Genomic DNA, 16,030 nt, shown 5'->3' on the forward strand with positions numbered 1-16,030 from the left:
GCACAAACACGTTTAAACCAAACATTATTCCATTTTGTCTGAGGGCGCCCTCTGTAACTCAAACTCATGGAGCCGCCCCTGCATCTGAAAGTGATCTCAGATTGTATGGCACAGCTGGGTGAATTTCATTTGTATTAAAACAGTTGACGAGTCAAATGTTCCCATGTTTCCTATTAATGGTACAACGTCCGAGGTTAATGGATTTTATACACAGTAGTCCACTTAATTATACGAGAAAAAAATATGACAGCTAATGCATTGAATCCTTACAGGGGATGTATCAGATGTGGCAGAGAATATCGATCCTTGTTAGATTTTCGTAGACCACGATACGTAACAGAAAATGGAGAAAAGATGTGTTGAAAATAAAAACAATCTCAATACATTTTTTTTTTTTATTTTAATATTTCTTAGGCCCCCCCCCCCCCAAAAAAAAAAAAATTTGTTTCCACCAAGATCTAGGTAGGCTTAATATTGTTTTGGATACCCCGGATTCTGTACCAAACTGACCTATATCAGGGTATATCACTGTAATATAATTTTCTAATTATATAATTGGCAAATTTTAACATATTCACTCAAAACTTGCACATTTTTTAGGAATTAACGGGAAAAAATCCACACTACGGCCAAAAAAAGTGTGTGGTAAGAAGGAAAAAAATATGGCCGGTTTGGTTAGTGGAAACACACTTTTTTTACGCTTTACCGTGATGTGTCTCTAGCTCGAACTGGATGTTGTCTTTTTAGACGCTTTAACGCTACGACCACTACCCGTAAAAATGGTATTTTCCTATGTGCACCCCATCTCATTGGACCACATTCTGGCATTGACAGCATGATAAAGTTCAGAATTAATCCTGAAATCAGACAATTTAAGGCTGCACTCTCACAGATTTACAATTTAATATGAAAACTTTTTATTTCTTGTCTTGGAATAAGCCAATGTTTGCGTAAATATTTGAAAATCATTGATATATAAGACTGGTGACAAAAGATCAGATCGCAGTTTTTCATATGTATGTTCGAAAATTAATGTTTTATGGCTAAAAGCGTTCCTAACGCTTTAAGAAAAATGCATGAATCATCCATTTTTGAACATAAATATAAAATCCTGTGATCTGATTTTTTGTAAGCAGTCTTATATTACTGATCTCCATGCATTTTCCAAAAATAGCTCGTTCTAAGACAAAAAAAAAGTTGTCAAAACGTTCAATCTGTGAGAGTGCAAATTGTACGGTTGTAATCATGTTGTTTGTGGCTGGATATTTACATAAAAAGTGGAAGCAAGTACATCCAAATGGATAAACCGTGTACTTACATTCGCCCAGTCCTTGCAAGGAGTTATGACGTCATCATTTATCTCAAGATTGCACTCCGATTGGATTAAGTCATTTAACCAATGATGTACGACGTTACAAATATCAGCCATTTTTTTACAACCGTATGTTGTCGGTTACATTTCTTGAAGAACAAATACTAAATTGCAGAAGGTACTGACAATTTTTAATCGTAGTAAATTATTATTTAAGACGTAAATATAACTATTGATCGCATTTTTTTTCTTGCGTGTATGCTGCATGAACCCAGAAGGGCCTGCGAACAAATTACTAAGAAGCGCTTTAAATGGCTTTTGAAATAGTTTCAACATGCCCCAGTATCACAAATTAATACTTAGTCGATTCCCAGTTTCAAACTTACTTATTTTATGAGTATGATTTTACTCAATTTCTGAATAGGGAATTTTCTGATCAAATGCGTTGATAAACATCTTTTTTTTCAAACTTTCAGAGAATAAAAAAAATTGAAAACAAACAAGAGCTTGGGAAATTGCTAAAAAGAATTGTGCTAAATTACATTTTAGGCTGTGGAATCATGATATTTACATTGAAATATTGACCGAAGTGTTTAATCAACATATTTTTATGCTTATATAAGGTCAATTGAGTTGAGATTTAGATTGTGATTTCATTTCAGCATGTTCGTGATATTGGGGCGGGGGTCGTATTCATAAAACCTCTTAAGTCATTTCCTAACTTAAGTCGATTTCCTTCAATGTTTGACGTCATATTTAAAGGAAAGTATGAGTTATTGTAACATAAAGAAATTGTATATTCAATAAAATCAACGAAAATAAAAAATCAGCCCCCAATTTATCGTAACTTCATACGCCTAACAAGCTGAAGAAGCTTGTTTTATTAAACCTGTTCTTGTACTTAAAGCTGCACTCTCACAGATTGAACGTTTTGACAATTTTTTTTTGTCTTGGAACGAGCCAATTTTTGTGAAAATCCATGGGAACCAGTTATATAAGACGGCTGACAAAATATTAGATCGCAGATTTTATATTCAAGTTTTAAAAAAATGATGTTTTATGACTTTTTCTTCAACTGTTAGTAACGGTTTAAGCCATAAAACATTAACTTTTGAACAAAAATATGAAAATCTGCGATCTGAAGATTTTTACGCAAAAATTTGCTCTTTCCAAGACAAAAAAAAGTTGTAAAAACGGGAAATCTGTGAGAGTGCAGTTTTAATAATGATTTATTTAATAAAACAAAGCTTATGTTGGTTAGCATAAAGATAATTACCCTTTGAAGTTCAAGAACCATTAAGAATGTAAATATTACACAAATTATACCAAAATCTAGTGCGCTTAAGCTTAACCCTGTAATAAGGGACTTAAGATGTTTCCTGTTATAAGGTTATTATATAATAATTAATATAATTAGTGATACGCCCAACTTAACGAATGTCTAATGTTAGGACGTTACTTAAAGCTGCACTCTCACAGATATACCATTTTTACATTTTTTTTTATTTTTTGTCTTAAAAAGGGCATTTTTTGCATAATTTTTGCAAACCAATGATTTATGATTGCTGACAAAATTAAAACGTAGATTTTCATGTTTCCGTTCGAAAAATAATGTTTTGTGGCTTAAACCGTTACTAACAGTTTAAGAAAAATGCATAATTAAAACATCATTTTTTTAACTTAAATATAAAAATCTGAAATCTATTTTTGTCAGCAGTCTTATATAACTGGCTTCCATGGATTTTCGCAAATATTAGCTCGTTGCAAGACAAAAAATAAAAATGTTGTCAAAATGTTTAATCTGTGAGAGTGCATCTTTAAGATGTTTTATTAATACCGATCCAATATGGGGTCTAAGCCCATTTACCCTGCATTTGGCACGAATCCCTCATGCTCAAACACATTTTAAAGACTGTTTTCATCCCTGGTAAAGTCTATAATATGTATTTCTAACAATCTTTCCAGAACAAACATGCCATTGTGTAAATAAACCCATTCGATTGGTTGAAAATATTTGGACGTGTCGGAACACGATTCCAATTTCAATGCCAACCAAGCACGCCCACAATCGCATCAACAGATGCTATTTGCATATAAAAACGAAATAAAATCTCCCACTGTCATACTACTTTGGATATTAATCGGATGAGTATTTAAGGGACTTCATCGTATTTTTATGGTCAGACAATTGCGGATCATATTAAAAAATGCTGGTCGTTATTGGAAGTTCAAATAAGCTGTTTTGACATCATAAATGTTTTAAAATATTCCACAGTGTAATAGATTAATGCTTCCTTTTTTCTGAAAAGCGTTAGTTCGCACACAAAACAACTGGTAAAGGTGTAGTTTCATGTTCAGGAAATAAATGAAATACCTCTCGATTTGAATTAATATTTAAACAATTTGTGGCCAAATTGAAATCTTTGAGCAAATCTCTTTACGCATAATTAGGATTTGAAGTGCTTCCGATAATCAAGATTGATATCGTTCGGATGTGAAGATTTCGAAGTAAGATTTTTACCCGGAATTGCGTGCTTAACACGTGACCGGAACTGTGTCACGTGACATCGTTTGATGTCGCACTCCTAATGTTCTCCCCTGAGCTTGGATTCACGTATATTTGGTGGTAAGTTTGTAGATTTTTTATCACATTTTCAGGTGAAAAGTTGAAATCATATGATAAAAAAAAATCATATTACATTTGAATCACCATGCTGTATATTATTGATGTAAGCCGAGAGAAAATAATGTTTCTAAAATATTGCGACATGATGTGTATGATATGTGTACTTGTGCAATGACGCCGACGGAAACCATAAGTGCAGTGTCTAGCATTGACAATCGAACTATGGGAACTATTTACATACTATCTTCTTTTAAGTTCCCCAAGTTATTTTAATAATTGTTTAAGATTGCATTCGAAAAAGTCGAGATAAATATTATAAAGTTATAGAATATTAAAATATAATAAAACATACATCAAATGAACAACTAATTTTGTCAACTTTTATCTTATAAGATAATGAACATTTTGTTCCGTTTCTGTCCTGCTTGTCTTTGCATGACGAACACTCCAATGCTATGAAATTTACGGTGTAAAACATTGTCTCTAAAGTAATATACATTTGACATATGGCCATCTAACTTGGTATGCACTTTGGTTATCGGCAGTAAATAACCCCGAATAACAAGGGGCACTTTGTTTAAAAATGACATAAATACGTGTTCGTCTTATTCAATGAATAGGCATTAGAGGAGGGGAGGGGAGGGGCCATATTTTTTATAACATTGCAGCCATGAGTTGAAATAGAAAAACAAACCAATCAATTTGTTCAAACTTACTTTGTTTCAGATTAATTAAGGGTCAGGGAGAAGGGTCAGTTCTCCTAAGCCACAAACACAGCTTGAGATGAACGCCTCGACGGAATTTCCGGCTGATCATGAGCCTCTTGTTGAGACGCTCGCAGAACTCAATCTCCGGTTTGCGAACGCCCTACTTCCGCTGGCTGCCATACTAGCACTGTTCTGTTTGCTCGGAATAATTGGAAATACTATCGTTATCGTCGTATTTTCTTTCAGCCCTGAATACAGAGGAACAAATTTCAAAACATTTGTGATCTGCCTCGGCATCACCGATTTGCTGTCATGCGTCACGTTAATGCCGGCTGAAATCATCAAAACGCGCAATTATTTTTGGTTCCCGAGCCCAGTCACTTGTAAAGTGAAGTGCTTCTTCAATGTTTTTGCAATGACATCAGCGGCACTCGTGCTGTTAGTTATATGCATCGACCGCTATAGGAAGGTTTGTCAGCCATTGAAGAAACAAATATGGCCTGGTTTGGCTGTCAAAATCCTCGTGGCCGTGCTGACGTTTTCGTTTATGGTTTCGTTACCGGCGCCGGTGATGTGTGGGATCCAGCAGTCCAACAAAACTAACATCTACGGAACTAACACTACGGTGTTCGTCTGCTCCGCAGAGGAGCAGTATCAGCGGCACACCGGACGCTTCGTCTACAAGTTCGGCATGTCGGCGCTGCTCGTTATCGTGTCCATCGCCTTTATCGTCATGTACGTGTTCATAATAAAGACCGTGGTAAGGCACTGGGGTCGTGGGCCGGGAGAGAGCGTGCGCTTCGAAGTCCGTGAGACGCGTTCACCGGAAGTGTCAGAGGCAGAGCGAATTAGCCCCGACAACCAGGATGACGTGTTCAAAGCAAACCCGGTGGAATATCCGGGCAAAGACACAAACAGGGTTTCTATCAAAATAACGGACAAACGGGCTGTGTCAAGGAAAGAGAGCGACCTTTCCAACTCCAGCAGCGCAAATAAGACCAGAGTAGAGGCAAAATGTAGCATTGCCTCCAGTAATTTGTCATACAAATACAGGTACAAAGCCTTCCGGAGCTTCAGCAGTTCTTCAAGCGCCAGCCGGCGCCGATCATCCTCGGGGATGTCCGGGAAAGTTCCGTACAAGACGCTGATCTGGTTCATCCTGACGCTTATCTTCCTCGTGACATTCTGTATCAACGCAGGCTTGTCGTTTCTTTCCACAAGAGAGCATCTATTCGAACCAGTCTCGATCCTATGGTTCCAAATATTTCTGCGACTGTATTTCATAAACAATATCATTAATCCGGTTATCTATGCCGCTCTTGATAAGCGCTTTAAGTCTTCCTCCAAATATTTGTTTCAAAAAATGAAAAGCAAGATTTGCAAATGTTGATTAAAGCACTCAGAATGGTTTATATACGGCCAGTAAGATGAATGATTGATATCAGTATTTTATAAAATATACTTTCTGTAATAATCTTTAAACCAGGTTTCTTTTCCGAATATTTAATTGTGGCACCTCGATAAAATGGTTGGCTTCCAACAGATGGTTGCCGTCCAATGACATTATTAATGTATGGTGATGAAACTTGATGTGTAGGTTCCTTATGTGACTGAGCTTGAGAAGGCTTTTTAAATTGCTTTTAAGTTTGGCAGGGTCAATATTAATGTCATTGTCGCTGTTACTGAAATAATTAAACGTTCACTAACTTCAGTTGAAATTACGTTATATGGGTATAAAGCAAGCTCACGAGACGACGAACATTTGGTTTACATATTCGGTCAGTAGGGTCAAGGTCACAGTCACTGTTACTAAAAATATAACACATAGTTTCTGATGAGGAAGTTTAGTACGACCTCATTCATAGTATAGAAAATTTATGTGAACATGTGTCTTGGAATTGCTTTTGGGGTGGGTAGGGTCATGGTCAAGGTCGCTGTTTATTAAGGATAAAAAAGTTTATGCTCAATAATTGAGTTAGTTATAACATATAGTGACAAAAATATTGTAAGCAAACTCACGTGAAGACGTTACCTTGGAATTGTGTTTTTGTCATTTAGGTCAAGGTCAATGTTTTCTTAAAACCAAAATAGTAGAAAAAAGTATTACCTCAATATCTAAAGTTAAGAAGAACAGGTAGTATGGAAACTTTGTATATAGGGGGCGCATGTTTAGACGTACTCTGGGTTTGTATTTTGGGTCCGTGGGGTCAAGGTCGACGATGATGTTAATAATTAAAGAAGAAAAACAGTTTCTGCTCAATTAATTGAGTTTGAAATGGCATACAGTTACTAAACTTGAAATACAGAAGGTCTGGTCCACTAAAAAGAAACCTTGATACTACTCGGTAACTTGAGTAAGGGAAGACGTATTAATGAAAGTTGGTTCTGGGCAAGCTTCAAGAGCAATAAAGATTTAAAAGATAACAACGATGGCGATAATTAAGAACGTTGTTAATTTAACGAAGTTCTATAAAATCGGCCCATTTTTGAGATAAAAACGTTCAATTCGGCCAGCTGTTATTTTTTTTTAAATTGAACTGTGTTAAGTGCACACATAATACGTACATGTTTCTCGTCCACTATTTGCGTCTTTATGGTTTTTGGGGAGTGGAATACGTTTATTATACGGTGCCAACTAATCCATATAAACAGCCGCCTCAGTGTCTTTGATGATTTTTGCTTTGGACACTCTGAATATCCAAATGTTAAATAAAGTTCCCTATACGCGCATTATTGTGGCTAGGTGTCAACATACTAAGGTGGGCGTCCTTCCTAGTGACAGTCACGGTCTTATTAGGTTTGGCGGCATAGTGCACAGACAGGATGTAACCTGTGTTAGAGCTTCCCCTGGTTCTTAGTTTAAACATATTTATTGAGGAAAATAACACAAGACAACATATATACATCAATGAAAAACAAAGAATTTGATCGAAAGCATAGCTTATATAGATCATTTTCCCTGGTTCTTAAACGTACGCCAGTGATTTATATAAAACTTATACTACATACACTTGGTTGACAGTGAAGTGTTTTATCAATATACTACTATACTGTCAAACAGGACATTTGTATAGACGTTAACACTGTGTAAACGGGTTGTTTCATCTGGATTCCGAGTTGCACCGAAAGGATACCGAGTTGCACCGAATGGATAACGGGTTGCTCCGAATAGATTACGGGTTCCTCTGAATGGATTACGGGTTCCTCCGAATGGATTACGGGTTACTCCGAATGGATTCCGATTAGCGAAAGACATATATCTCGCTTAAGCAAGTAACATCATGTATATACCAATGCCTAAAAGAAAGAGTGTTTTATTACTATGAATTCAATATTCAATTAAACTAATATGTAAAATCTTCTGTATACATGAATAATAATAAATATTGTTTTTATCATACTATATTAATGTGAAATAACTTTTGTAGACCCTGTGAAAATGTATACATGTAATACGCAAAAAAGGCATTAAAAATATTATGTCTTCTTATATGCTTTTCGCTGAACTACGCCGGGAGTTTTATCAGTGAAATAACAACAGTGCTAATATTTTCACTGCAAACTTAAGGAGTTAAAATATCAACATTCAAAACCAAATCGTAGTTATTTCCTTTTGAACAAAGGGCAAAAGCTAACTTTTTAAATATAAAATTATGTCAATAAATTATATTAAAAAAGGTTGCATATATTCTTATATCACAGCTCCAACATAAATGACACAACGCCATTGGTCCAGGACTGGTCACGTGGTGACCCCATATTTTCTATATTGTGTCACCAAATTTATATCGTACCAAGAGATGATAATTTATCAAACGGGAAAAATACTCCCTAAGGTTATAGTTGGTCAGATGACCAATCCGCATTCTGGGGCAATAGTCTGTCAGTTAATCTGCTCCCTGGGGCTATAGTTGGTCAGACAACCAATTCGCTCTCTGGGGTCATAGTTGGTGAGACGAGCAATCTGCTCCCTGTGGTCATAGTTGGTGAGACGGTCAATCTGCTCCCTGTGATGATAGCTGGTCAGACGAGCAACCTGCTCCCTGTGGTCATAGTTGGTCAGACGAGCAACCTGCTCCCTGGGATGAAAGTTGGTCAGACGAGCAATCTGCTCTCTTCGGTCATAGTTGGTCAGACGAGTAACCTGCTCCCTGGGGTCATAGTTGGTCAGACGAGCAACCTGCTCCCTGTGGTCATAGTTGGTCAGATGGTAAATCTGCTCCCTGGGGTCATAGTTGGTCAGACGAGTGATCTGTTCCCTGTGGTCATAGTTGATCAGACGAGCAATCCGGTCTCTGGGGTAATAGTTGGTCAGACGAGCAATCCGCTCCCTGGGGTCATAGTTGATCAGACGACCAATCCGCTCCCTGGGGTCATAGTTGATCAGACGAGTAATCCGGTCCCTGTGGTCATAGTTGGTCAGACGGTTAACCTGCTCCCTGGGGTCATAGTTTGTCAGACGAGCAATCCGCTCCCTGGGGTCATAGTTGATCAGACGAGTAATCCGGTCACTGTGGTCATAGTTGGTCAGACGGTTAATCTGCTCCCTAGGGTCATAGTTGACCAGACGAGAAAACTGATCCCTGTGGTAATAGTTGGTCAGACGAGAAAACTAATTCCTGTGGTAATAGTCGGTCAGACTGGAAAACTGATCCCTGTGGTCATAGTTGGTCAGACGAGCAATCTGCTCCCTGTGGTCATAGCGTTTCCGACGTTTAATCCTACGTATGTCAATAATACGTTTCCAACCGAAAACAGCACACGCGGAGTACATCTGTTACAATGAAGCCAATTTAATCATATCGGTCCCTTTCTCAAAAGGATGATATTGCTTTTACATATAAATGAGGCTCTGTGCTTCAGTTCTCAAAGAGGGAATCTATGAGTAATTATTTCATTTAACCTAGAACTGGTTATTACCAGTGTTTGATTTTAGTCTTGGCACGCCAGCACAAAACACCATTCGGAACTCCTCGGCCATTTTTTCAAAAACAACCTCGGATGTATTTGGACGGTTTACATACTCAAAAAGAGGTACGTTTAAGTCCGCTGCAAGAAGATCGCGTAGTAATTTTATTTAACAGTTAAACTTTATGTCTTAACACTTCGGAATCTTAATTATGTTTGCAATTATACACTCCACTGGTAACCAATTTAAACTTATATCAATAAATGCAACTCTAAAACACTAAATTGAATTAACGATATCATTAAAAAAAATACGAACTACTTTCACTGATGTACCGGCATACATCCGAGGTTGTTTTTGAAAAAATGGCCGAGGAGTTCCGAATGAAAACACTCGAGATTGAAAGTGATCTTTATGAACTTGACAATTACCACACTATTATTAATGAAGACATTACGTGATTCGACGTAAATTGGAGGAAAAAAAGCATCGTTGCATTAATCAAGACCAATGTTTCAGCAGAAAAAACAGATTTCTGTAATTAAGACTGTGTTTTTCTTTAAACATAATCCGTGGGTGAGCATTCGGTACGTTGCAATTAGAACAGGACAGCACATTCCTCTCGAGTTATTCAGAACAGAACTCTACTCCAAGAGATGATAATTTATCAAACGGGAAAAATACTCCCTAAGGTTATAGTTGGTCAGACGACCAATCCGCATTCTGTGGCAATAGTCTGTCGGTTAATCTGCTCCCTGGGGCTATAGTTGGTCAGACAACCAATTCGCTCTTTGGGGTCAAAGTTGGTCAACGGTCAATCTGCTCCCTGTGGTCATAGTTTGTCAGACGGTCACTCTACTCGCTGGAGTCATAGTTAGTCAGACAGCCAATTCGCTCTCTGGGGTCATAGTTGGTCAGTCGACCAATCCGCTTTCTGGGGCAATAGTCTGCCGGTCAAGCTGCTCCCTGGGGTTATAGTTGGTCAGACAACCAATTCGCTCTCTGGGGTCATAGTTGGTCAACGGTGTCGCGTAACGCCAACGCTCACTTAACTTTCGTGATAGTTCGTTCAGTAACCAACCAACAACTGTTCAAGTGTTCTAAGTCTTTATTGTTCCACGTTCTTTCTAAGTATAATAATCAGTATATAATACAGCATGACATTTAAGGTAATCCCGCATCCTAACTGCCGTCCATTAAGGACCCAAGGCCGCTCTCCTCGGCTTGCCTATCCCTCTCTTTTCACATCCCAAATCATCTCTTTTATACTGATTTGTTGTCTACATATGACAGCTTTACAACCACAGGAATACACGTTTTTGTAATTAACATGACCATTTTGTACATTTGTACCAGGTCGGCTGTCAACCATCTTCATATTCAAATGACAATCAAATATGCCCTACATTACTAAACATACAGTATGTAGACACATATTCATTTAATTAAATCTTAATTATATCTTAAATATAACGTATTACGTCACATTCTATAGTAACTCTGTTACGTGACATTCGTCCATTTTTTATCAAGATTTTTAAGAAAATCTTTGTGTCAACCCCAAACAATGGTTATAATTGAATAGATAAATAAAATCGTAAGAAAATATGTTTCTCAACCCCAAGCAGGTAAATTAAAAAAAAAGTAATTCCGACAAAAAAAGATACGCAAAAGAAAATCTGTGCCTAAATCTCAAACAATGATGATCAAGTTGTATTTCCGACAAAAAATACGCAAAAGAAAATCTGTGCCTAAATCCCAAACAATGATATCAAATTGTATAGATACCGTCCCTTTTTAATGCAAGATTTTCTTTTCGTAAGCAATAGAAAGTAAACTGACACATTATTTGTCAAAATGTCTGACATAATATAGACTAATTGGTAATTAGCCCTCAGGTAATTAATAAACATAGTTAACAATTAGAAAATAACACTGCAGATTGAGTACAAGTAATTAACACTGACAGTACTGTTGTCAAATTTGGTATTTAGTCAATGTTTTATGTAGCGCTGCTTTTCATGTTATCATTCTGAAGACAGGGAATCATCGTTGTTGTTGTTGCTGCTGCCGTGTTGTTGTAGATGTAGAGTTTATAGCCAAGGGGTTGTTTGATTGTAGAATGTCCCCACCGACTCGAAATGTTCTGTCATTATACGACTGCTAATTCTTGAAGTGTACTTAGATAGATGTGTGCAAGTGTTCATGTTATTGAAGATGCTAACGATCTCAAGTTGGTGTTGTCCATCACACAGGAATCATCACGGTCCTAAAGACTTGATCATGTGACGTCAAGCCGAGCACAGGTCATACGAGAATGTGTGCTTAGCTCCTCTGGATATTCCGAAGTGTAACCAATTGGTTAGCACATCGCATACGCAATACCAGAATATAGTTCGATCCTTTATGAACACCGATGGCCACTTAACACAATATCACCACTAGGTATATTATCTCGGTATCCGCTGAAGAAGTATGTCGACATTGACTGTTCGTATCACGTGACATATTACCTGTACTTCTTAATCCTTTCATTGACATAGGTGTTGCTATTACCATGACATTTTGTGTTGATATTTTCAAGCAGGCTTATATTTTGAAAGTGGCCCCATTTATAATTAATTACTGCATCTGCGCGTAAGTGTGTTTGACCTAAGTTTTTTTTGTGAAACGTTTTGTTTTTATGAACAACATTTTGTTTTATTAAGAACCTTTTTTATGCAATATTTTACAAAGCTTATATGTTAGCTTTACCACACTAAAACACCCATTTATTCAACATGTGCATTACTTCCGTTCTGTCCTGCATGCTTATCAGCCGATAATTAACACAGATATTTAGAACAAGATTGATGATCCGTTATGTTTATCATTTGACAACTTTTAATCTCATAATTAGTCCATTATTTTAAGAAAACTAATACATAAGTGATTCAATTAATTTATTAAATAATTCACACCCTAATGTGACTTCACAGGAGTCCAACAATTTTGTTGAAATTCAATATCTTGAACGTATCATCTCCAATCACTTTTAAGAAACCTGGTCTTTCTTGACCACTATCTTTGTTTATCTTTGTACAACTTTGTACATCTTCATAGTTATAAGAAAGCTAAACTCTAGCTTAACATGTTACCATCATGCTTATCATCGGATAACTTACAACTTTATAATTGATTCATTAGTTTTACCAAACTAATCTGTGAGTTACTTAAATAATTTAATTAGATTACTTATTACCTAACAAACAATTTAATTAGTGATTTCGAAATTCAAAAATTACTTGCCGTATTCAGGCGATACACTTTATATAATGACATCTAAGAAATTACTTTTCGTTTTGCACGCTTTCTCTCTGAGACCTTAGTATGCACAGATTTTCTTTTAATAACATTTCTTTCCATGTTAATTGTTCAACTAATGTCCTTAAATGACTTAGTTTTCGTTTTCATCTAGTTAGTCAATAATGTACTTAAATGATTTAGTTCAATACATGACAAGCTCTTCGTTTGCATTTAACATTTTTTTCACACCTGTTTTACTTTTATCGAAATTCTCAATATTTTTATCTTTGTTACCTTAAATACTCATTCTTTAGTTTATTCTTATTTAAATCAAATGGTTTAATTGTACTTAATAATGTGGAACGTTGTTGAGTCAGAAATTAGATTGCTTAGGGGTTCTTTCAAAAGAACAGCTTTGCTCTGATTGCATTTATTATCCAAAACTTTAAAATTTTGCCCCATTAAATATCCCAAAATTATAGCAACACATGTCATATCTAGGCAAGAAATACAAAGTAATAAAACGTCACTAACTTTTGTCCCGTGGCCTGGTCGCGCTGCAATGTCCATAGTCACTCGAACTGCAGTTGTCATCATGTACCTTTTTCTTCAACATTTCAAATGTGATCCAATAGTTGTAAGTACTTCGCCGTTGTGTTCCACGTCAACCCTGTTCTTGAATATCTTCGGTCAGCAGGCGCCAAACTTTTACGTGTCGCGTAACGCCAACGCTCACTTAACTTTCGTGATAGTTCGTTCAGTAACCAACCAACAACTGTTCAAGTGTTCTAAGTCTTTATTGTTCCACGTTCTTTCTAAGTATAATAATCAGTATATAATACAGCATGACATTTAAGGTAATCCCGCATCCTAACTGCCGTCCATTAAGGACCCAAGGCCGCTCTCCTCGGCTTGCCTATCCCTCTCTTTTCACATCCCAAATCATCTCTTTTATACTGATTTGTTGTCTACATATGACAGCTTTACAACCACAGGAATACACGTTTTTGTAATTAACATGACCATTTTGTACATTTGTACCAGGTCGGCTGTCAACCATCTTCATATTCAAATGACAATCAAATATGCCCTACATTACTAAACATACAGTATGTAGACACATATTCATTTAATTAAATCTTAATTATATCTTAAATATAACGTATTACGTCACATTCTATAGTAACTCTGTTACGTGACAACGGTCAATCTGCTCCCTGTGGTCATAGTTGGTTAGACGGTCAATCTGCTCCCTGGGATGATAGTTGTTCAGGCGAGCAACCTGCTCCCTGGGGTCATAGTTGGTCAGACGATCAATCTTCTCCCTGGGATGATAGTTGGTCAGACGAGCAACCTGCTCCCTGGGGTCATAGTTGGTCAGACGAGCAACCTGCTCCCTGGGAGGATAGTTGGTCAGACGAGCAATCTGCTCTCTTCGGTCATAGTTGGTCAGACGAGCAACCTGCTCCCTGGATTCATAGTTGGTCAGACGAGCAACCTGCTCCCTGGGGTCATAGTTGGTCAGACGAGCAATCTGCTCCCTGTGGTCATAGTTGGTCAGACGAGCAATCTGCTCCCTGTGGTCATAGTTGGTGAGACGAGCAATCTGCTCCCTGTGGTCATAGTTGGTCAGACGAGCAATCTGCTCCCTGGGGTCATAGTTGGTGAGACGAGCAATCTGCTCCCTGTGGTCATAGTTGGTCAGACGAGCAATCTGCTCCCTGTGGTCATAGTTGGTGAGACGAGCAATCTGCTCCCTGGGGTCATACTTGGTGAGACGAGCAATCTGCTCCCTGGGTTCAAAGTTGGTCAGACGAGCAATCTGCTCCCTGGGTTCATAGTTGGTCAGACGAGCAATCTGCTCCCTCTGGTCATAGTTGGTCAGACGAGCAACCTGCTTCTTCGGGTCATAGTTGGTCAGACGAGCAATCTGCTCCCTGATGTCATAGTTGGTCAGACGAGCAACCTGCTTCTTCGGGTCATAGTTCGTCAGACGAGCAACCTGCTCCCTGGGGTTATAGTTGGTCAGACGAGCAACCTGCTCTCTTTGGTCATAGTTGGTCAGACGAGCAACCTGCTCCCTGGGGTCATAGTTGGTCAGACGAGCAACCTGCTCCCTGGGGTCATAATTGATCAGACGGACAACTTGGTCCCTGTGGTCATAGTTGGTCAGACTGTCAGTCCGCTCCCTGTGGTCATAGTAGGTCAGACGAGCAACCCGGTCTCTGGGGTCATAGTTGCTCAGATGAGCGATCCTCTCCCTGAGATCATAGTAGGTCAGACGAGTAATTCGCTCCCTGGGGTCATAGTTGATCAGATGAGCGATCCTCTCCCTGAGGTCATAGTTGGTAAGATGGACAAACTACCCCCTGGTGTCATAGTAAGTCAGACAAGCAATCTGTTCCGTGAGGTCATTGTTGGTGAGACGGTCAATCTGCTCCCTGATGTCATAGTTGGTCAGACGAATAATCTGCTCCCTGATGTTATAGTTGGTGAGACGGTCAATCTGCTCCCTGATGTCATATTTGGTCAGATGAATAAACTGCTCCCTGATGTCATAGTTGGTGAGACGGTCAATCTGCTCCCTGATGTCATAGTTGGACAGACGAATAATCTGCTCCCTGATGTCATAGTTGGTGAGACGGTCAATCTGCTCCCTGATGTCATAGTTGGTCAGATGAATAATCTGCTCCCTGATGTCATAGTTGGTGAGACGAGCAATCTGCTCCCTGTGGTCATAGTTGGTGAGACGAGCAATCTGCTCCCTGATGTCATAGTTGGTCAGACGAGCAATCTGCTCCCTGTGGTCATAGTTGGTGAGACGAGCAATCGGCTCCCTGGGGTCATAGTTGGTGAGACGAGCAATCTGCTCCCTGTGGTCATAGTTGGTCAGACGAGCAATCTGCTCCCTGTGGTCATAGTTGGTGAGACGAGCAATCTGCTCCCTGGGGTCATACTTGGTGAGACGAGCAATCTGCTCCCTGGGTTCATAGTTGGTCAGACGAGCAATCTGCTCCCTGGGTTCATAGTTGGTCAGACGAGCAATCTGCTCCCTCTGGTCATAGTTGGTCAGACGAGCAACCTGCTTCTTCGGGTCATAGTTGGTCAGACGAGCAATCTGCTCCCTCTGGTCATAGTTGGTCAGACGAGCAACCTGCTTCTTCGGGTCATAGTTCGTCAGACGAGCAACC

General features: G+C 38.5%; 1 protein-coding gene across 1 annotated transcript; it reads left to right on the forward strand.

Moving 5' to 3' along the window:
* The first annotated feature begins 3,848 nt into the window (after positions 1-3,848).
* LOC128211881 (G-protein coupled receptor 84-like) lies at positions 3,849-8,265 on the forward strand. The gene is made up of 2 exons (XM_052916991.1): positions 3,849-3,938; positions 4,665-8,265. The coding sequence occupies exon 2, from the start codon at positions 4,722-4,724 to the stop codon at positions 6,033-6,035; it is 1,314 nt and encodes a 437-aa protein (XP_052772951.1). The 5' UTR covers positions 3,849-3,938; positions 4,665-4,721; the 3' UTR covers positions 6,036-8,265.
* Positions 8,266-16,030: the final 7,765 nt, after the last annotated feature.

Source organism: Mya arenaria, chromosome 12 (genome assembly GCF_026914265.1).
Source record: "Mya arenaria isolate MELC-2E11 chromosome 12, ASM2691426v1".
Taxonomy (NCBI): domain Eukaryota; kingdom Metazoa; phylum Mollusca; class Bivalvia; order Myida; family Myidae; genus Mya; species Mya arenaria.

Coding starts and splice junctions, on each gene's coding strand:
- LOC128211881 (XM_052916991.1), top strand. CDS start 4,722: ATGAACGCCTCGACGGAATTTCCGGCTGATCATGAGCCTCTTGTTGAG.